This window comes from Beta vulgaris, chromosome 5, assembly GCF_026745355.1.
Source record: "Beta vulgaris subsp. vulgaris cultivar EL10 chromosome 5, EL10.2, whole genome shotgun sequence".
Classification (NCBI taxonomy): Eukaryota; Viridiplantae; Streptophyta; class Magnoliopsida; order Caryophyllales; family Amaranthaceae; genus Beta; species Beta vulgaris.
This window is the reverse complement of record NC_079206.1, coordinates 4,016,019-4,040,382: the sequence shown is the minus strand read 5'-3', so window position 1 is coordinate 4,040,382 and position 24,364 is coordinate 4,016,019. Positions and strand designations below refer to the sequence as shown.

Below are 24,364 nucleotides of genomic sequence, written 5' to 3'. Positions count from 1 at the left end.
TTATTGCCGGTTTTACTACTCTTTTTTTTTCTTTCTTTTACTTTTCGGCTCGGCTCGGCTTGAGTACAGTGAGTTCGGCTTGAGTTTATGAGTTACGGTCAAGAAGACTTCTTTATTGGATCCATTTCTTATCTCGGTTAAGGTTTTTTTAAAAGGGAAAAACTATATGCAGTCCTCAGAGTTGTATATAAAAAGCTAAAATTGGAAATAAGTTGTATTAATTGATCATTTATTACATTAGTTGATGCAAAAAAAAAAAATCATAAATTTACAACTTATTTTTATTTTAAGTAATTTATGTCTTATATATAATTTTAAGGACTGCATAAATCATAATCCTTTTTTAAAAGAAAAAATAAAGTATGTGAAGGGTTGAAGCCTTGAAAGTTGAAGGTGTTATATTCCGGATTGTACAAAGAAGCTACATTATGGTTTCTGTTTCATCTTTTGTTAATCCAATAAGCTTCCTAGGAGAATTTTGTTCATCATAACTTTTTCACTAAAATTCAAAGATAATTGACAAGTGTGGGGTCAATTCTTTTTTTTTGGATAATTTGTGCATTTTATTGCATTTGAAGCTGTAGCTTCATCATACACATATTAGTCCTCCACCCATTACAAATTGCATCAATTACAAATTGCAACCATAGGGATTAGCCACCAACCGTTACCAATTACAGAAAGAATGGACTATAACCAAGCGATAAATTCATCCATACGCGTGAGACCCTGCTTTGCAAGCGAATCTGCCACGATATTTGATTCGCAGCTCTTGTAGATTATTTCCACTCCAGAGCCACTTCTCATGCAATTTCGAATGTAGTTGATGGTGAAATTCAGATTCCACGGAGCATTGTTGTCCCCGTTACACCAATTAACAGCATTAGAGGAGTCCGACTCCACCACAATTTTGCAATGTGAAGTCCTCTCGAAGGAGGAGGAGATTTTGAGAGCTCGATGAATGGCTAGGATTTCCGCATGATTGATCTCCATAAAAGGTATTGGGCTTGATAAAAGGCATAGGAATTTTCCATTGTGGTCTCTCAAGACCCGCCAATTGCCGACTTGGACTCACACATTCTCAAGGATGCATCAACATTCCATTCGAGGGAAGTGGATGTGGGAGGCGACCAAGGCCTCGGTGGATGGGATTTCTGCTTGACCGAATGGCTCGAAGAAGGTAGGCTCCAATTCAGCATTGTGGGGTCAATTCTTATCTTCTAAAAAATAAATAACTCCTTTGTTACATAATATAAGTCCTGATTCTATTTTTATTAAGGATTTAAGATAAAGTAGAAATTTATTTTATTTGTTTAAAAAAGATTCATTTTATTGGAAAACACTTACATTATTTATTTTTTTTAATAAAAAATAAAACTTCACATTAATATTGCATGGTTTAATGTGTAGAATACTTCAATGGGAAAAAAAAAACTATTTTATCACTAATAATGGTGCATTGGAAGTTGAAATTATAAGAACTTTGTTGGAATTACATTAGTTTCATGAGAGTATTTTAGGAATAATTATTGACTTAAAATATAAAGAAAACTTTTTTCTTGGGACACTTTAAAACGAAAGGGGACTTAAATTATGGGACGGAGTCACGGAGGGAGTACCATATAATTTTTTTATGAGAAATATTTGAATATTTGTTTAAACACATGGTTTAAGATGACAAGTTGTGGTTTGTTTATCAAATGTTATTATATAAAAGGTTGATGTGATTGAAATCGGTGGAGTATTTTTTTTATTATTATTGAAGTTGAGACAAAGTTGAGTTTTTTAATTAATAAAAATAGAATGTCGAAAAAGGGGTGTAAAAAATTCAATACAATAATCGTAGAACTATATCAAAACTAATTGTTTAAACTAATTTGAAATAAACAAAAAGGGTTAATATTCAGACTATTATGAGACGAATGGAATATCATTTATGTTCTTGGTATACAAGTTCAATATAGTGATTTTGCATCTGAACTTCTATTGATCGCCCCAAAAAAGTTGAAATTACATCTCTAACATTTTCCATCTTCTTTCCTAGACCACCACCACCACCATCCACCTCATGCCACCACCACCCCATTGCCACAGCCACCCACCAGCCACCTAGAAGAAGTCGAAATTTTTTTAGGACGATGATGGCAAACGTCTAGCCTGGAAGTTTGCTCCATGGGCGAACGTCTGGCCTGGATGTTCGCCCATCTTCGTAAAAAAATTTCGCCTGCTTCCAGGTGGGTGGTGGAGGAGGTGGCGGGTGGCAGTGGGAAGGTAAGTGATGGTGGGTGGTTGCAGGGGAGTGGGAGGTGGTGGTGGGTGGTGCGGAAAAGAGGAAGGGTAAATTAGTTTATAAAAATAAATTTGGAGCGATTTTATGTAATTTTGGGGCGATATTTAACTAACCGCTTTACCAAGCAGTTGAAACTTTATCCTTTTTTTTGTTTAAGTTTAAAACAAATACCAAAATAAAAAATTAAAAAACCCATAGCATGATCTTAAAAATTAGTAAATTGGCAATGAACAAGAACATATTCAAACCCCGAAAGATAAACTAGATAAAACCTCTTCATATAGATTCACGGTAAACTAATCGTTAGATTAAATGTTGGAATAAAAGATTCGCAAAGGCAGAAACAGATAACTTTCAAGGCTGTGCCGTGATAGGAGATCACTGACTAGAAAGCAATTACGGCCCGACAATGGTGGTTATCGAACTTGGCCGGAATGCTCCCCAAGGTTTAGAGAATAGCACGAAAACCCAGGAAGAGAAAAGAGAAGAGAAGGAAGAAGAGTTTTATTTTTGTGTGTTTCTGACTGAACAGAATGGCACTGATTTTATAGGGAAAAATCAAGCCAAAAAATGGACAGCAATCAAGACAGAAATCAATGGGAGGATAATTAGGGATTGCAATGAATACTGTAACGGTAAAACGTTACAGAATTCCAACAGCCACACACGCGTAGCTCCCGGGTCCAAAACTTTAGTTAAGTTAAGTCTATTCCCCAAAGCCCAAGGCCCTGGCCCGGTCCGGGCGGGCGGCGCGCGCGCGCGTGTGTGATAGCAAGCCCAAACCAAACATATCATCCAACTACAAAAGCATCTCTAGAACAAACTCAATAGATGGAAGGAGGGAGGAAATATATAAACATGAAGAAATTCCCTCCACAAGCAATGTGGGACAAACAAGAAAATGAGCCAAGGCTTTTCCAAGCCTTAACTCCAACAATCCCCCACAAAGGCTCAGAAAAGCAAAAGAAATTCCTGGGTAAGGAAAGTACTTAAGCACCAATATCTTTCGATTTGAATTGATGCATAGTGAAATGAGGCAACAACTTACTATCTAGTGAGTGAATTACTCTTGAACTCATCCCCACAACACATACCTACCTTAAGATCGTGCAATCTCCGCGATACATCACAAGCGCTTTATAGCCATGCGCATTCCTTGGGTCTAATAAGTGCTCTAGAAAGACAGCCCAGTCTTTCATAGAAGGCGGCTTAACCTCCACACTTACGTAGGTAGTCCATCAAGTGTTTCTCAATAACACCACCCCGAAGGGATATGGAACTATTAAGAGCAAAATGCTCAACCTCTCAATGATATCCATCAAGTGCGTCTCAGAAGCACCACCAATAGGCTATGGATAAAAGCACTACCATGTGTCATAGGGATGGGAAATGTAGTGCAAGTTAAGATTTATGGCTTCGTTTGACCCAAACGGGTATCCACCTAAAATCTCAACATGGGCTTTAGCCCCATCCCCCTCGACGACTCTAGGACAACTCTCCTAGATAACCCCTTAGTAAAGGGGTCCAAGATTTCTTTCGGACCTCACATAGTCCAAAGAAATCACCCCATTTTTCAGGAGTTGTTTGACGACTCCATGTCTGATCCGTATGTGTCTCTTCTTACCATTGTAGACACTGTTCTTAGCAACACCAATTGCTTGAGAATCACAGTGAAGAGAGACAGGTGCCCTGTCCCCCTAAAGGAACATCAGACAACAAGTTTCTCAACCATTCAGCTTCTTGCCCTGCCAACTCGAGGGCAATGAACTCAGACTCCATGGTGGAACGTGCTATAACAAGTCTGTTTCGAAGACTTCCACGATATAGCACCACCACCAAGGGTAAACACATAGCCACTAGTTGAACTATCTCATCATTACCAGATACCCAGTTTGCATCACAAAATCCTTCAAGAACAGCAGGAAATTTAGAATAGTGCAAACAAAAATCAACAGTTCCTTTTAGGTATCTGAGAAGACGATGAAGAGCACTCCAGTGTTCATTACTAGGGTTATGTGTATATCTACTAAGTCTACTCACTGCATAAGCTATGTCAGGTCGAGTACAGTTCATGAGGTACATCAAACTACCTATGATTTTCGCATATTCACTTTGAGAGACACTTTCACCTAAGTTCTTGGTCAAATGAATACTAGAATCATAGGGAGAACTCACTGGAACAACATCAAAGGAATTAAACTTTTTAAGCACCTTTTCCACATAATGAGACTGGCTAAGGGAAATGCGACCGGAGACTCTCTTAAGTCTGACTCCTAAAATCACATCAGCTTCCCCAAATCTTTCATCTCAAATTTTGAAGACAGGAAAATTTAGTATCATTAACCACCTTTAAGTTGTTACCAAAAATCAGCATGTCATCCACATAAAGACATATAATCACACAATCTGATCCTATCAATTTTGAATAAACACAAGAATCAGAGTTGTTTACAATGAAACCATTTGACACAACGTACTATCAAATTTTTCATACCATTGTTTTGGTGCTTGTTTGAGACCATATAAGGACTTCCTCAACTTGCACACTTTATCTTCTTGACCTAGCACCACGAAACCCTCAGGTTGAGACATGTAAATCTCCTCCTCTAAGTCACCATTCAGGAAAGCAGTCTTAACATCCATCTGATGTATAACTAAGTCATGAATAGCAGCAAGAGCAAGCAGGGTCCTAATGTGGCTATCTTAGTCACAGGAGAATAAGTGTCAAAGTAACTAGTCCTTTCCTCTGAGTGAAGCCCCTGATGACAAGCCTAGCTTTAAACCTCTCAATAGTTCCATCAGGTCTCAACTTCTTTTTAAAGATCCATTTACTATCTATGGTCTTCGATCCCTTAGGTAAGTCAGTCAACTCCCAAGTAGAGTTAGACACTATGGAATCTAACTCGCTCTTAATGGCCTCTTTCCAAAAACTGGCATCCACAGATCTCATTGCCTCATCAAAGGTCTTTGGGTCCTCTTCTATCATGAAAGCATAAACTAGTTCATCACTCAACAAGTCAACACAAGAACTTTCAGATAGAAAAGCAGTAACAAAATCAGAACCGAAGTCTTTTGCTACTCTAGGTCTCTTACTTCTCCTAGGCTCATCTACGACAGAAGAACTACTAGCATGCATGTCAACTGAACTACTACTCAAAGTCAAATCAACAGGAATATCACTATAGGTAGAACAACATCATGCGTAGAACAAGTAGATAAATCAACAGCAGGAGAAGAACAAGAAGGCACAGATGCAACATCACCTTTTTTCAAAGGAAAAACATGTTCAAAAAACTCAGCATCTCTGTACTCACAGATAGACCTATCACTCAAAGACATGAATCTATATGCAGCATGAGCATAACCAATGAATACAGCATCAAAAGTCTTAGGTCCTATGTTTGACTTTTTATAGTCAGGAAGCCCAACTTTGGCTAGACACCCCCACACTCTAGAAAACTCAAGTTTGGAGGATAACCCTTCCATAGCTCATAAGGGTCTTATCTAACCTTTTGTGAGGAACTCGGTTAAGAACATGACAAGCTGAAAGAACAGCTTCCCCCCACATTTCATCAGGCAACCCAGAACTTACAAGCATAGCATTCATCATATTTTTCAAGGACCTATTTTTCCTTTCAGCTATACCATTTTGTTGGGGTACATAAGGAGCACTAAGTTCATGAATGATTCCCAATTTCTCACAATGGTCATTCCAAGAGAAGTTCTCATATTCTCTACCCCTATCAGACCTAACCCTCTTGATTTTCCTATCAAGTTGGTTTTCTACCTCGGCCTTATACTTCAAAAAAGCTTCCCTGCCTCACTTTTGGTCTTAAGAATAACTTAGTGAACCTCGAGTAATCATCAACAAAGGAAATATACCAGAATTTTCCTCCTCTACTTCTAGTGTTCTGAAAGTCAGCTAAGTCTGTATGAACCAATTCTAGAAGTTGGGTGGTCCTTTGAGTCACGGTTTTGCAAGGTTTCTTGGTAAATTTTGCTTCAACACAAAAGGACACTTAGAAAATCGGTTGAGGACAGATTAGGAATCAATTCTAAGGTCCTTAGTCTCTTAATAGAAGCAACATTCACATGTCCTAATCTACCGTGCCATAAATTTAAAGACTCAGCAATATAAGCAGAACCACAAACAGTTTTATTAATAGCAGATACAGAAGAAGAACATTTAAAATAAACAAACCCCCACTCAGATACCCTTTCCCCACAAATTCCCACCACGAGTCATTACAACCTTGTCAGCCTCAAAAACAATTTTCAAACCAGCTTTGTTTAACAAGGCACCAGACACTAGGTTACGACGCATAGTAGGAACATACAAGACATTTGAAAGGGAGAGGGTTTTTCCAGAGGTAAGTTTTAGAGTGACCTTTCCATGTCCAAGCACTCCAGCAGTGCATTCCCCATGTAGACGCACTCACCTTCTGTTGCATCCTGGAAGTCATGGAGCAGCTCCTTGTTCGAAACAGAAATGCCTTGAAGCCCCGGTGTCCAGAATCCAGTCAGAACGATTTTCGACCAGATTTGCTTCAACAACCACAGCAGCAATAACATCATCCGAAACAGCAAGGTTAGCTTGAGGAGTTTCTTTTTGGACAGAACCTTGGCGTTGAGGACATTGGTAAGCCTTATGATCAGGCTTTCCACACACATAGCAACAAAGGTCCTCTTTTGAATCTTACCACTTGGTTTGTTCACTTTTCCTTGCTTCTTACCCTTGTTGAATACCTTCTTGCCCTTACCCTTGAACTTATCAGAACTTGGCGCAGCAACAGATTCCACCAGATTAGCTTTGGAAACATTGACAAGAGCCGAGTCCTGATTATCTTTGATCGGTTGGCCTCTTCAATCCTCATATGGCTGATCAGTTCCTGAAAGAAGACAACTCTTTCCTATGCTTCAGATTGTTACGGAACTCCCTCCAGGAAGGAGGAAATTTTTCCAGCAGAACATTAGCCTGGAAAACCTCACAGATTTTCATGTCCTCATTTAGAACATCAGCACATAAATTCTCGTAGACATGAACTTGGTCCATGACAGGTTTGTCATCAACCATTTGGAAAGACAGCCACTTTCCTACAACATATTTCTGTTTCCCAGCATCATCAGCCCCATATTTTTTCTCAAGGGCCTCCCAAATCAGTTTAGATGACTTATGAACCATAAACAAATCAAACAAATTATTAGTCATCAGATTAAGGAGATGGAAACGAACTGTTTCATTATCTTTTTCATATTTCAGAATCATATCCTCATTCTACTTAATGACAGCAGCAGAAGGAGAAGAAATCAGCAGAAGCCGTAATGGCAGTGGGACAGTCATTGAACAGGACATAGTCAATATCCAATTGCTCGAAAAACATAAGAAGTTTCTGAGCCCAGCATTTGTAGTTATTTCCATCAAGGGACTCAAGTTTGGACAGATGAGCCATTGATTTGGTTGAACTTTCTGCCATTGCAAATAATATTAATTGCTTTCAAATTGTTGGAATAAAAGATTCGCAAAGGCAGAAACAGATAACTTGCAAGGCTGTGCCGTGATAGGAGATCACTGACTTGAAAGCAATTACGGCCCGACAATGGTGGTTATCGAACTTGGCCGGAATGCTCCCCAAGGTTTAGAGAATAGCACGAAAACCCAAGAAAAAGTAAGAGAATAAAAAAAAGAGGAAAAAAAAGAAGAAGAAGAGTGTTTATTTTTGTGTGTTTCTGACTGAACAGAATGGCACTGATTTTATAGGGAAAAATCAAGCCAAAAAACAGACAGCAATCAAGACAGAAATCAATGGGCGGATAATTAGGGATTGCCATGAATACTGTAACGGTAAAACGTTACAGAATTCCAACAGCCACACACGCGTAGCTCCCGGGTCCAAAACTTTAGTTAAGTTAAGTTCAAGGCCTTGGCTCATGGCCCTGGCCCGGTTCGGGCGGGCGGCGCGCGTGTGATAGCAAGCCCAAACCAAACATATCATCCAACCACAAAAGCATCTCTAGAACCAACTCAATAGATGGAAGGAGGGAGGAAATATATAAACATGAAGAAATTCCCTCCCACAAGCAATGTGGGACAAACAAGAAAATGAGCCAAGGCTTTTCCAAGCCTTAACTCCAACATTAAACACATTGTAAGTGCATGGTCGACAATACTTGTAAGGTGATGGTTTATTTTTTATATATAATTTCAATACTAATGGTATAAATTTTGTATTGATATGCGTAAAAGCTCAAATAGTAATCATAAAAAAAAGATGTGTCAAATTAAACAAGGTATACCATAAGGACCAACTAAATTATACAATATTTTTCTAAAAGAGAAACTTCTTCATTGTCTATTCGGCTATTAAATTATACTCCTTTTGTTTCTTTTCAATTTACTTATTTCAGTTCGGAGACAATCAAGGAGGAAGTGAAAAGTATGAGAGAAAAAATTGAAAAGTTGGAGAGAGAAACTAAAAAGTGTTAAAATATTAAAAATGAATGATATGGATGATAAACAAAGAAAGTATATAGGACATGTTATCAATAATAGAAAAGACCACACTACAACAATGTATGGATTAAAAGAAAGATGGATAAAAGAAAAGTATGTAAATTAAAAACAAATGAATGGAGTAATAAAGACATAACTCGTAAGTGTATTTGCGGATGTGGATGGTCCTTCTTTTTGGTGTTCGAATATTTAGGATTAGATATCCAAAACATGCGGGTATTTGTGGGTATCAGATTTGAAATATTTGAAAAATACCCGACTCTATGATTGGATATTCGAGAATACCCGACTCTATGATTGGATATCCGAAAATATTCGGTGATCTGATATCAAACTTTTTTTCAAATTATTCCTAAAAAAATTCAAATTTTCAAATTATCGGATATTTAACTTAACTCGAATTTTCAGATCGAATTCGCATCGCACATTCTCCTGTTCGAAATTTCATATCAGATTAGACAATCCAAAAATTTCATATCAGATTAGACAATCCAAAATGAACAACCTTATACTATGTACAATGGGCATTTCAAAAACTTGCAAGTTATGGGTGGCTTTTTAGAGAAAGAAGAAAACTAAAACAAGTAGTAAACTATACTAGTAATTTAATAAAGTGAACATAGGCAAATCTTCTAGTACATCTATTAAAATATGTTAAATTTTCCCTTGAAAGCTTTAATAGAATAGTGCCAAATTGCCAAGAAAAACGCATAAATTGACTATGGACTAGCTAACTAATGAATGAGGCGGGGCATAAATAATTGATGTCTTTGAAACATGGTCCCCACCTTATTCATTCTTTTTATTATATACTTTTTTCCGTTTCATTTTATAGTTTCTTTGTTTTATTTTGAATGTTCTAAAATATTATTTTCATATCTCTTATTTTTATTTTTGAACATCATTTTTTACTTTATTGATCTACCTTTTCACATAGGCTTTTGACATACTTATTTAATTTTTCTTCAATCTTATTGGTTAGGCAAAAATTATATAAAGAAATGGTTTTTTTATGACAATAATTCCGAAAAAACACAACAACTCTCAATGCAAGTGCACAATAATCATTATTTCCTTAATTTTCATGTCACTCCTTCTGTCCCATCATATAGTGCTTGTTTCTTTTTTATACGGTCTCCAAGACGTAATTTTGACTATTAATATCTTCAATTCCGTATTAATAAAAAATATAAAAAGTTGACATTATGAAACTACATATTGAGACAAATCTAACAAGATCCCACATGAATATGTTTTTTTTTAATGTATACAAATGAGAATATTCCATCAAAGATTTTACAATTTGACCCATCAAAAATGAAATATGCACTATATGGGACGGATGGATGGAGTATGATATTTGTTAGTGTGATAATTGGGCACAAGCTAGCAGTGTACCTCCAATTTACTCACGTCCGACAGCGTAATCAACGGCCCAGATTCTCTCCCGCCTTTATGTTCCCAGCTACTAGTACGTCGCTATCTAATTCACATTTCACAAGGGTATATCCGTCATTTCCCCCTCACCTTAGCCGAGCCGAGCCGACCAACTCAGCTCGGCTTGTATATATTAAAAAAAGCGGAAGAGAATCCCAAGAAGGACAAAAGAATGACGTACACGTGTCAGAGGACCAGCTGTCGGATCTTATCCTGGCAAATAAACTCACTGTTTGAAAAATCGGGGAGGGAAGGAGACTGTCTATTTTTTATTGCGTTAAATTTGAATTTTCGTTTCAAGTCCGCTTTTTTTTTTTCCTTATTTTTTTATCCTATTATATAAGGTAAAAAAAAAAAAATTAAAAAAAATAGGGTGATAATTAACTGTTTCATTTGAATGAAAAAAGGGATAAAATATGACATTTAAATTAAACATAAGTGTTTTGAGAAAACAAAATGTAAAGACAGTTTTTTTTACCCAATTAATTTTATTTTCTACTTCATATGCTATCACACATTATCGCTACTCCATGTATTGCGTGCATATAAGGCTAGTCGATCTAAACACAACCACTAGCTTATAGGTAGGGATGGCCATGGGTCCAGGACCCTACCTGGACCCTGTTGGACCCAACCCTAATTTAAGGGTCTGGGTCCAACTTTTTCAGACCCTAAGGGTCCGGGTCCGGGTCTGGGTCCAAGTAAATTTTTTAGGGTCCGGGTCCGGGTCTTAAAATTTTGGACCCAGACCCAACCCTTAGACCCTAAACGTATTTAATATATACATTTTAACTCTTTTTATAAAAACAAACTGATTTTCTAAAAGACTAATAGCTAAACTAAAACACCAAAACACCCATTCTGAACTCTTATGTAAGTTGTGTTTGTTTCGTTTTTTTTAGTTTGTATGTTTGTTTTGTTTTTTTCAGTTTATATGTTTGTGAATTGTGTTTGTTTCGTTTTTTTTCAGTTTATAAGTTTGTGTTTGTTTCTTATTTTCAATTTATATGTTTGTGTTTGTTTCATGCAAATTCTTGTGTTTGTTTCATGCGATTTTTTGTGTTTGTGTCATGTGAATTTCAGATGATTATTGATATTAATAATGCTGAAAATTTGGCCAATTAAAGAATTTAAGCCTGGACCCTAGACCCTTCAGACCCTAAGGGTCTGGGTCAGGGTCCATTTTTTTCAGACCCTTAGGGTCCGGGTCCGGGTCTGGGTCTGCAAAAAAAATTAGGGTCCGGGTCTAGGGTCCGGCTGGACCCTACCCAGACCCTACCCTTGCCCATCCCTACTTATAGGCTATAGGCTTATAACGCACACTAACTCAAAAGCTGAATACAAGATTATAAATAGTCTAAAAATTAAATGTCTCGATATATTATTGAAATGGAAATTCGTATTTTAAGCAATGATTTAAAATTCGGGATGATACTCTAACAAGCCGCCACATTTTCCTCTTTTCATTTTCTATGTTTTAATTTTGATTGTATTTTTGGCAGCTGGAGCGCATAAAAAAGATATAATGTTTGATGGAAATAGTAGGATTCAAAAAATCAAAGAAGTGGGACCCAAAGGTAGCACATGCACTGCACTCTGCCACTCTAAATTAAGCAGACTAGTAGCCGTAGGAGTAGTCTTGAAAATTAAACATGCACACTTCTTTCATCTTTCTCTTATAGTCTCTCTCATGAGTTCTTCATGAAATGAATTAAATTCTCAATTCTCATATCATCCACTTTTCACTTTAAAATATTTTCTATGCTTCTTTTCTTTTTTTCTTTGTTTAAATGTTCAGTATATTATTATCCAATTGTGCATGTGCATGCAAATATGCCATTGCTCCCTCCGTCCTATTAAGAATTTTTTTAGTTGTTCTACTTGTTTCACCTTCACTTTCACACAAGTACAATAAACAATTTTTTTTATTGGTGTTGTTAATTATCCATTGATAAGATTATAAGAAGAAGTTGATACTATATATATATATATTTATTTCTTTATGTATATTAAGTTTTTTTGAATTTTTTCCTTGAATAATGTAAAAGTGGGTTTTAATTCCCAAAATATGTCCAAAAAAATTAAAATTCCCTGCGTATCGTCCACGCAGGACGGCACGTGAGAAAATTGTTTTTTTTAGTTTTAACCCACGGAAACCGCTACTCAAAGTAGCGGTTTAATTTTAAAATAAACCGCTATTCTGAGTAGCGGTTTATAAATATAAACCGCTACTCTGAGTAGCGGTGTATAAATATAAACCGCTACTCTGAGTAGCGGTTTACCTGCGCAAAATATGGTAAGCAAATTTCAGTTTGCATAGTAAACCGCTACTCGGAGTAGCGGTTAAAAAAAAATAATTTTTTTTTATTTTATTTTATAAACCGCTACTCCGAGTAGCGGTTTTACCTAAGTTGAAAAAAAAAAAAATTCTCGGCACTTGTAAACCGCTACTGCAAGTAGCGGTTTTACTAAAAAAAATCTCGCGTGCCGTCCTACGTGGACGATACGCAGGGAATTTTAATTTTTTTGGACATATTTTGGGAATTAAAACCCACTTTTGCATTATCCAAGGAAAAAATTCAAGTTTTTTTGGATGGTGTTTATGCACACAATTATACTTAATTATATCTGAGGCACTCTAAAAATAAAAATGAAATTGAACTTTAATCTTACAAATGTGAAGACAATTCATGGATGGATCAAGCACATTCTACTGCTTATATCCTCCTACTAATTAATCTCATGTTCGGATATTTCCTTGAATTTGAAAAAATAAGTTTCATGACTAATCAGATCTAATTATGATTGATAAAGTTCAGTATGTAAACTGACTGATCAGATAGAACTAGGTTTAATAAACTGAATCCAAATAAGTTCAGTTGACAATAACACATCCTTTATTGGTGGCATTGAATCATAACTAAGGTAGAAATATACTTAAGTTAACGACTTGTTTAAATTTATTTTTGTAACTTTTTAAAAGTTATTAGAGCTTATTTTAACTAATCTAAACTTATTTTATAAATTAAGTTAAAATAAGTTGAACAAAATCCAACTAAATTAAATTGGTTGTAATATAGAGTTCTTATGTGTTTCCATGCCCCTTTGAAACCCCGTAAAATGGACAAATTCCTTTTTTTTTTTTGAAAGAAAAGGGATTTCAATAATATTTCGCCAAACGGCACTTACAAGTCATTTATGAAAAACATAAAATTCTAATAGAAATACATATCACCCTAGAAATGTAAACATCGCAGATTTGACTTAATTTTGCCTTAATAAAAATCTTCATCTGAAGCAATGCAATCTATGAGTTCGCTCTGGTTCGGCATATGATCTGCAGATGCGGAAATTTTGGGATGAACGTACTCCAATAGTCTTCCATAATTTTACAGAAGTTGTGAAACCCTAATTCTTCATGTTGAGTCTCGAACTTCAACCAATGAGAATAATTTCTCATACCTAAAAACAAAAGAACCATACTCACAACTCCCATAGGGGAGAAGGAGATTTCCAAAACAGAAACTAAAAACCCATAAAAGGGTTTGAGAAAATCTCATAAAGAGATACTAATTTATTGAACAAAACAAGAAAATAAACTAAAAACTGAAAATAAAAGGGAAAAAGGGGCTTACCATGAATAAAAACATCCATGGCAACCCCCTAATTGATGAAGAAGGGGTAAGGAAGACTAGGGTTTTAGAGAGAGAAAAGGAGAGGGGAGGCTAGGTTTTTAGTTGTTCCCCAATATTCCCAAATCTTTAGTGCGGGGCAAGTTTTTTGGACAAATTCCTTTTGTTAAATACATACCTCACTCGTCACTCCAAAAAGAACTAGAATTTTTTGCACGCGATGCGTGCTTGAATTATTTTTTGTCAAAGCAAAACTCGATTTTCTTCGGCATAAGAGGCAAAATTTGAACTTTAGACTTACGAAGTATAATTGTTTTTAGTTGCAAAATTTGATTGGTTTAGTTTGTGTCACTTAAGTCTCTCACCATTCTTTTTTTTTTTTTTTTTACTTTTCAAAATTAAATTCTATAAACAAAATAGACATTTTATTGAATTTATTTATGATTTCTAATATTATAATTTTTAGTTGATTTTTGAATTAAGTATAGTACTTCATAAATTGTAAAGAAAAGTGGACATTTTAATTTCAAGTCAATTTTTTCATAGGTTGTAGTTTGTGAGTGATTGTTATAATTATATTTTTGGTATTTTGTAAGTAGCCACCTTTGATTTGTAAGTAAATTTGTAATTTAGAATGGGAAGGGGGTAACATAGTCTCTTCATTCAGGGACACCATAGCTCCCTCCCTTCCCTTATATAATAGAGATATGTTGTACTTTAATTCTTGAATGATATTTTACATAAACCTGATTACCTTGATAATTAATCGCTATTATATAATAGAAAAAGATAGGTCCAAATATATGTAAAAGTTTTATTATATATAGAAAACACTATAGAAAAGTAATAAATTTTTTTCTTGTCTAACTTCTAAATTCTAATTTCACTACAAATACATCTCTATTTTTTTTTATCATGGCCCACTATTAATTGTGAATGGTTCTTGAAAATAGTGATTTGTAAGTAAATTTTTGTAAATGTTTTTGTATGTATTCACGTTCTAGGTTATTAATTAGTTTTAGTTTGAATGTTAATTATAAGTTTTAATAAAGTTTCCTAATTATTTGAGTGATTTGCGTGATTTTTATAACGCGATTTTCTCAATTGTATGAGTGATATGTGAAGTTTCTTCTTTAAAGTGATTTGTGAGTGAGTCTTGTAAATTAATTTGCGGTAGTTTTCTTTAAGTGTCGATTTTGACATTCCTTTTGTAATTTAGAAAGGGAAGGGGGGCAAAATAGGCATTTCAAAAGAGGACACCATTGCTCCCCCCTTTCCTTATATAATAGAGATAATGGTAACCCGGTTAACCACTTCACTATTAAATCAACAACAATAATAAGCTTCAATGAGACTAGGTAAGCTGAAATAGCTTCATATTAAGGGCTTGTTCTTCCCAGCTTATTTTCAGTTCAGTTCAGCTCTAATAAGTTCAGTTCAGTTCAGTTCAGCTCCAATAAGTTCAGTTCAGTTCAGTTCAGCTCCAATAAGTTCAGTTCAGTTCAGTTCAGATCAGTTCAGTTCAGTTCTGCTCTATTCTTTTATAACCATTTTGTTAAATATTATTATTATTATGTTGGTATAATTTATTTTACTAATTACTATTATTATTATTATTATTATTATTATTTAAATATATATCATTACTATTAAGTATTATTATTATTATTATTATTATTATTATTATTATTATTATTATTATTATTATTATTATTGTTGTTGTTGTTTCTATATATTTTTTTATTATAGCTTTACTAATTATTATTACTATTATTATTAGGAGGAACATGGTTTAGGTCAAAGCACAAATAAACCCACTTTTTTTAGCCCATAAACCAATCAAATCGCGTCAAGACGGTTTATGACGTAATTTAACCCAATCATTATTTTTATTACTAAATATTTTTAAATTATTAAATCTAATTATTAAAATAGTAATATCAATTTACTTCTTAGATATTATTGTTATTATATATCATCGTCAAGTATTAATATATTAATACAAATAATATAAAAATAATTATTATTAATTATCATTACTATCATTAATTATTATTATTATTATTAATTTATGATTATTAATGTTATTTATTTATAACTATCATTTAAAGATATTCAAAATACTACTATTATTATTATTCATTATTATTACTTATCATTATAATTATTATTTAATATTCATATTATTATTGTTTAAATATTATTTATATATTTATTACATTCAATTTATTTCAATGTAATATAATTCAATTCAATTTAATTCAATTCAATTCAATTCAATTCAGTTCAGTTCAGTTCAGTTCAGTTCAGTTCAGTTCAGTTCAGCTCTGATAAGTTCAATTCAGTTCAGTTCAGCTCCGATAAGTTCAGTTCAGTTCAGTTCAGCTTTGATAAGTTCAGTTCAGTTCAGTTCAGTTCAGTTCAGCTGTTTTATGCCGAAGAGAACAGGCCCTAAGTGACATAAGTTAAATACAATTAATTTAACACAACTAAGAATGTTCTAATAAAATTGTGTACTATGCTCGTAGGCCGTAGCAATACACAAAGGGACAATCCAAATCATGTCACACTTTGTTGGTGTGGGTTGGATATCGTTTTCAATGGCTATTGACTATCACTACTTTGTTGACTATCAATTTCTTTTGGGTTAGCAATTCATCCGTTTGAAATTATATTTTGGTTGACATTTTTTTATAATAAAGAATAAGCATATATTCATTTAATTATTGATAGCAAATTGGAATACTTCGTCCGTATCAATTTAGTTGTGACACTTTAATCACGGACTCTTAGACAATTTTTGGAGAGGAGAGAGATGGAGAAAGAAAATTAAAAAGTCCCATGTGATAGGAGAGAGATGGAGAGAAGTTATTACCTAAAATGAAAGTGTCACAACTAAATTAAAACAATGGAAGAAGTACATAAAAGTTGACAAAAAGACATAAAATGGAGAGTACGAAATATAACAACTAATTGATGAATAATTTCAGTCTTATAATTTTGATAAGTAGATGTGAACGAACTTAATTGGTAAAGTATTATGGCTGAAGTTCCCAACTCAAGACTCGAAAGCGAATTCCGTCAACATTATTGCCGTAATGCCCTGTATCACTCTTATAACAAAGATCAGTGAATGCAAAGTTGTACTGAAATCACCAGCAGAAACTTATTGTTCAAGTATTGATTGAAGTCACTAGCTAATGCCAAAGTTTAATTCCTAAATAGGGGAACATACTACATGAGTAGTGAGTTTAGTCAGCAGATCATTCTTGAAAAACCTAACACAACAATACAACATTACCAAGTTCCAGGACCACAATGTGAGGTGTAGTCATGTAGTAAGAGTTGGTATCTCGAAGTTACATAACACAACAACATTGAAAGTGAAGTCTGATCATGTGAATCTTCTACAGTATTCTCATGGGTAGCCACCACGGCCTGCTGAGAAGGACCGTTCCCTACGCCTCCTATAAGAGTCAGGATAATCATCCGGTCTCCTTCCATAGGGAGATCGTGATCTCCCTCGCCTGTCACGAGGATAAGGATCTCTGCCATAATGACCTCTATCATAACGCCGTCGGGGTGAGAAACTGCGAGATCGTCTACGACCTCGACCTGCACAAGTTTCAGTACATCAATCAGTAAGTGGATGCTTCTCTAGTAGTTCTCTACCAAGTTGATATTTGGTATGACAAGGAAGTGCTTAATGACTCGATTTGGAGAAGGAAAAAATTAGAGCTGATCAAAATAGCCCAATCTGAATTTTGGGAGGATTTGGGCAGAATTTTATGGCTCGCGGTTCGGCCCGGCTTTTGGGTGAGCCAAAAATGACTTTTTAGTCTAATTTTTGGTCCGTCCCGATTTTGGCCCGAAATGACGGGTGTCGGGCACAAAAGTTTGGCCCGAAATGGGTAATGGGAAAAATTTAAGGCTCGACACAGACAGAACCCGGCCCGACCCAGCCCATGATCACCTCTAGAAAAAACGAAGTTAAAAGTGAGGCCAAAAGGGCCACAATTCAGTTTTTTCACAATTAGGACTTATACAGAGAAAATCACGCAAGGGACAGCCAACCTACTAGAGAATGAAGTTTGTCAGCATATGATGGCCTAACCAAAAAAAGACTTATCAGATACAATTAATTTATACAGCAATGCTAATTGGTGAACATGGCTGAAGTCAATTTACATGAAAACCCATGCTCATTACTCATTAGTCATTATGATAGAAGCATATATTTTTGCTTTCTATATTTTATAATAGCCAAACACTTAGTTATCCATTGATAATAATGTAAGTTAAGAAACTAAAATGGGCAAGCATATAAGAAAATGTTTATAAATGAGAATTTTGCATAATACTATTCACAAAAATTCAACTTGTTCGATATCATTGCTAGTTTCCAAATTTTGGTCTCAAGATTGTACAAGTCATCATACAGGTTGTATGATCAACTCATCATGAACTTATAGTTAGTCAAACTTATTTTAATCATGTTTCTTTTGAAAACTGACAACAAATGAACAAAAATTGTAACTAATTTTTTTTGGTTTCCATATTTCTGTTTCTAGATTTCAAAATTAAAAACTACAAATTGGAAACAGAAAACTATAACGAAATAGCTCAACAAGTACAAAATCTTAGTTAGAGATAGAAGCCTAAAGAACCAAAACTAAGAAAATAACAGAAAACTCAATGTGAACAGAGTATAACATAGAACAAATAAAAAGTTTATAGGTACAGCTTGGAAGATTAAAACATTGAATGTACAGCTTAGAATACATTCTACGGTAAAACACAAGGGTTACTTATCGAAAACCCAAAAGTAAGACCATAATATTTCACAAAACTAAGCACATACTCTCCAGGTCCCTATTTGTTTAACCCCCAGAATTTTTCTGGGATATCCACCAAAGATTACCCCATACTAAAAATGACCATATGGGACCACCACTTTACTCTCACATACACTCTATTTGGCTCCACCATTTTTGTCTTTCATAAACTCCTTCAAACCAAAAATTAGAAAAGCAAACAACTTTCAATCTTATCCGCCAATTCCCTTGCATAAATTCTTAGTTAGGACATCCATTATTTTTGAACTAGACATGCAACCTATGACTACTACCCAGAATCAACCTTTTTGTTTAACCTATTGATTTTCCAGGATCATAAACAATTATTCCAATTCATTTGAGATATCGCATTCATGTTGGACACACATATGAAAAGTTAAAGGCAGAGTTGGACAAGAAACAGATAGCAATGACATTTTGTCTTCATGAAGACATACATACCTCCTGGTCCTCCGCGTTCTTTCCTCAGACCCTGGTATCGACCAGGAGTCGGTGTTCTCCCACGAGATCGTTTTGCCTATAGATAAAAACGAAAATTTGTCACATCAAATAGGATAATAGAAGTTGCATCACATTGGTATTACCTCCCTTTATCTGGTGTTTCCTTTGATGAGAAGGTAAAGTAAAGAACATGCAAATTCTAGAAGATTTTTAATCATAATACAAGAGCAAGTAACCAAGCTCCGCATTAGCTCTTGTTCACCTACATGGCTATACGCCCCCCCCCCCCCACTATTTTGTCAATGAGATATTAAGCAGGAAAACGTAATCCATTGAGAGGTCTCTGATATAAGACACAGAACAACATCTACCTAATAGCTAAAAGTACAATATCACAAAAATGAGACTACTGGATTGTTTACCATATTTATGGTTTTCGAAAAAAAGGGACGGTCTAAAACATCGATGATGTGTCTGCTATCTGATGAAGAAATGATATTGAGGGCATAGACCCCTTGCAATTAGTCGGTTCAAATCGATGAGCAATGTCGATGAAGAGCTCATGTCGTGAAGGGACAAGTCAACTGTTAGAGCATAGTTTGAATTCGATGAAGCTACAATGACACAACCTGCTGCCAAAACTAATTAAAAGAAATACCATGTAGGGGATAAGGCACCAAACTCAAACTAGTTTTATCAAAAAAAAACATCCTAAAAAAGACAAACCTTTTCCACTGTGACCAATCGGCCCTCAAGCACAGTGCGATTCAGATACTTGATACATCGTTCAGCTCCTTCTCTAGTTTCCATAGTCACAAAGGCAAAGCCACGGGATTCTTTGGTGCGAGGATCAGTAACCAAACAGCATTCAAGGACCTACAAAAGTGACGAATTCTTTCTTATTTTACTATCTTCAGGAAACCAAAGCTATAGATGCTGTCAGAACATTGTATGGCAGTTGAGTCACCTGCGACAGGTTTAAGAGTCTAAGCACATGAAAGTATAGGCCCTTCTTCCCCCCCCCCCCTTACAATAAATACCCTACCATAGGATATCAGCAGATACTTCTGATAGTGAGTAACTAAACACCACTTAGGAGTCAAGATACTTACTGTCAAGACTCGTCATAGGAAATTCAAGCCTCAACAGTAATCAGAAAATAATAGATCTTATAATCAATTAGTCATAAATGAGATCTTACCTGGATTATTCAAAAGAGGGTAAAGTCATTAAGAATCATACTCCAAGTATCCATTTCCAATCTAGGTACCATATACGTGTCCGGTGTCGCATATGGGTAGGCCAAGGCAATTTGGAAAATAATAGATCCAGCTCATCTTTTGCACTCAATTTAGCAAAAGAAAGCCCATATCAAAAAGTTTTGAAGCACACCTATAAATCATCCCCTCTGCTCTCATCCATATAGAAACTGCAGCGAGAAAGAAGGGAAAAGGAGAAGGGAGGGAAGAAGATAACAAGGCTCAAGATCACTGCACATAGCAACCCCCTTCCTTCCAATAACATACAAGGAAGAACATTCAAATTCAACGACATAACACCAGTTCTAATCCAGCATGCTCGAAAATACTAAAATATAAAAACTTGTTATAAGTAGGTATCCATCTCATGCACAAATAAACCCATTCGAAGCTCAGAAATAAGTATCATACTCTTCTGAAAAAGTGCAAACTTCAATACCAAAAGAAGTCCATACCTTCCCTTCTTTGCCACAGAACTTCTCCAGATCACTGTTAGTAACCCTTGTGGATAAACCAGTCACATACAAATTGTTTCCAGGATTAGATGCATCTTCGGGACTCCTAACACAACGTAGCCCAATAGACACAAAAATTTAGATAATATGCAAGGAATAAGCTAAGTTTTCTACATTCTAGGCAATAAATATTTTTATATAGCATAAACAAGCCCATATATTCCTTGTTCAGCTTCAAAAGATATGTTTTTTCTTTTCCATTTCAATGTCAGCCATAAACAAATCTCAAACACATGTTAGGATGACTAAAAACACACGAATGTCACATATATACCCAGATCGACTACGTCTAGGAGGTGACCTTGTCCTCGACCTTGATCGTTGATGCCTGATAGCAGGTGAGGCAGAACCATTTGGTGAAGGAGACCTACTAACACATACATACACCAAAAATCAACAAACAAATGAAATTCAAACATAATTCAGATGAATAACAGGTAAATTAGCTGCTAAAAAATTTACAAACACCAAAATTTTCATGGCAACGACACTGACCTTTCATCCCTTGAATGTGACATCTAAAAACATAACACAAAAAAATACACAAGTATTATTGAAATTCCGACACCATCACTAAATTGCGACACACACACACACAAACCTAAAAAACTCCAAATTTAGAATCAGAAATTTGATAAAAAGTCATTTGATCTTTGTTTAACAAGAACCCCATTTCAATTTTCATCATTATTTGATGCAAATTACACCATAACACATACTTCTCCATGAAATCTAATATTTCAGAACAAAAATCCACAAGGGTGTAAACATTAGCTCAAACCTGTTTTCATTTGCACAATTTTATGTTTATTTTTAACCCATAAACAAACAATTAAAGTTGTAAGAACCAAAAAGCTTCAGAATTTACTATACCCAAGAAACAAAATAAGTTAGTAAAAAACAAGAGCAAAAATTTGTGGAAAGGGGTGTTTCAGGATTTTTAAGTCTAGGGTTCTTGGTGAATTGAGATACAGATTCAGATTAGGTTGAAAAGGGGGGGAAAACATAAGAAATTTGAACTAAAAAAAACCATAGATTAAGAGAGAGAACAAGATTTACCTTGGGCTTAAGGTGCAGAAATTGGAGGAGATTAAAGAAGATTGAAGATAATAGAAGAAGAAGAAATAGAGCCTGGGCTTCAAAGTGAAAAGCAAAGCATCCGCATAATGGATAAGTTGTACTACCTTTCTTGCATGCAAATTGCAAACTACTTTTACTTTGTCTTAAATATTAATTTCTGTTGTGAGAAATAGAGAGAGAAGTTATGCAAATATATCAGAGAGTATTGTATTGCCTTGATGTTCGGTGTATTCACAAATGGTAGTATTTATAGGCACAAATCTTACTGTGTATTTGCATAAATCAACAATAACGGCAAGAAAAACTTACCATGCATTGAATGCATGGCAGTGGACTTCACTGTGTTCAACAGTGGAATTGGTCATTCCACTGTTTTCACAACTCCCCCTTGAATGTCCACTGATAACTCATAACAGATGTTGTCCTATTTAGAATTGTTAGGAAAATCCTGTGGGAAAAATCCATAACTAGGGAAAGGATATAACTATAATATATCCTTATATGCTTAAAATTAACTGCCTCATTAAAAACCTTGTCAGGAAAAACCCAGTGGGATAAAAACCTGATCGAAGGGAAAAAGAGTGCAGCGCATATAATACTCCCCCTGAATCTAGCATATACATGAAGATGACGCATTCCAATTTTTCGGACTAATTCTTCAAATTTCTTCGCCGGAAGGGATTTGGTGAATAAATCTGCAAGATTCTCACATGATTGGATTTGTCGAATGTTGATCGTCCCTTCCTTTTGGAGGTCATGAGTGAAGAAGAGCTTTGGTGATAAATGTTTAGTTCTGTCTCCTTTGATGTACCCTTCGCTTACTTGGGTGATGCATGCAGTATTGTCTTCGTAGATGATAGTTGGATTTGTTGTTATTGTTTCCATCCCGCATTCTTCTTGGATATTCTTGATCATTGACCTTAGCCATACACATTCCCTTCCAGCTTCATAAAGAGCAATTAATTCGCATGATTTGATGATGTGGCCGTCAAAGTCTGCTTTGTAGATTTCCAAGATATTGCAGTACCTCCATAAGTGAATACATATCCGGATTGAGACTTAGCCTTTTGTGGGTCTGAGAGGTAGCCAGCATCTGCATATCCAATGAGTGACGCATTGGGTCTTGACTGATAGAATAATCCGAGATCTTGTGTTCCTCGAAGATAACGTAATAAGTGTCTGACTCCATTCCAATGTCTCTTGGTTGGTGCATTGCTGTATCTAGCTAACAAGTTTACTGAAAAAGCTATGTCAGGTCGAGTATTGTTAGCCAAGTACATTAAAGCACCAATTGCACTTAGATATGGTACTTCAGGACCAAGAATCTCCTCGTTTCTTCTCGTGGTCTGAATGGATCATCTTTCTCATTCAGGGAACGCACTACCATTGGAGAACTTATTGGGTGGGCTTTGTCCATGAAAAAACGTTTCAGGATTTTTTCTGTATAGTTTGATTGATGGACAAAAATCCCATTTCTTAGATGTTCCATTTGCAGGCCAAGGCAAAATTTTGTCTTCCCGAGATCTTTCATCTCAAATTCTTTCATCAAGTATTTTGCAGTCGCTTCAAGTTCTCTAGGAGTTCCGATAATGTTCAAATCATCGACATATACAGCAATGATCGCGAATCCTGATTTAGATCGCTTAATGAAAACACAGGGACTGATTTGATTATTTTTGAATCCTTCTTTCAATAGGTATTCACTAAGACGATTATACCACATTCTTCCAGATTGTTTTAACCCATAGAGTGATTTTCTCAATTTTATTGAGAACATCTCTTTGGGCATGCAATTTTCTGGTAGTTTTAGTCCTTCAGGAACTTTCATATAAATATCTGTGTCAAGTGAGCCATACAAATATGCGGTCACTACATCCATCAATCTCATTTGCAATCCTTTCGAAACTGATAAACTTACCAGAAATCTTAGTGTAGTTGCATCGACTACTGGAGAATATGTCTCATCATAATCAATCCCTGGCATTTGCGAAAGCCTTGGGCTACTAATCTTGCCTTATATCTAGTAACCTCATTTTTCTCATTTCGTTTTCTCACGAATACCCATTTGTACCCAACTGGTTTTACACCTTTTGGTATTTGGGTTATTTGACCGAATACTTCACGTTTTTCAAGTGATCTCAATTCTGCTTGAATTGCCTCTTTCCATTTTGGCCAATCTTTTCTACGGCGACATTCATCAACTGTATTTGGCTCTACATCATTTTCATCGTATGTCATTTCAACCGCTATCGAGTAAGCAAAAATTTCATTCAAGACAACATCTTTTCGATTCCATTGTCTCTTTGTAGAAACATAATTAATTGAAGTTTCATTGTTGTCTAC

General features: G+C 35.3%; 1 protein-coding gene across 1 annotated transcript; it reads right to left on the bottom strand.

Annotated features, from left to right (window-relative positions):
- Positions 1-17,000: 17,000 nt before the first annotated feature.
- LOC104892270 (serine/arginine-rich splicing factor SR45a) lies at positions 17,001-22,157 on the bottom strand. Its single transcript, XM_010678152.4, has 7 exons — positions 22,001-22,157; positions 21,437-21,459; positions 21,216-21,308; positions 20,882-20,987; positions 19,894-20,043; positions 19,168-19,243; positions 17,001-17,485 (listed from the first exon to the last, which is right to left on the bottom strand). Exons 2-7 carry the CDS (start codon positions 21,457-21,459, stop codon positions 17,289-17,291), a joined length of 645 nt encoding a protein of 214 aa, XP_010676454.1. The 5' UTR covers positions 22,001-22,157; the 3' UTR covers positions 17,001-17,288.
- Positions 22,158-24,364: the final 2,207 nt, after the last annotated feature.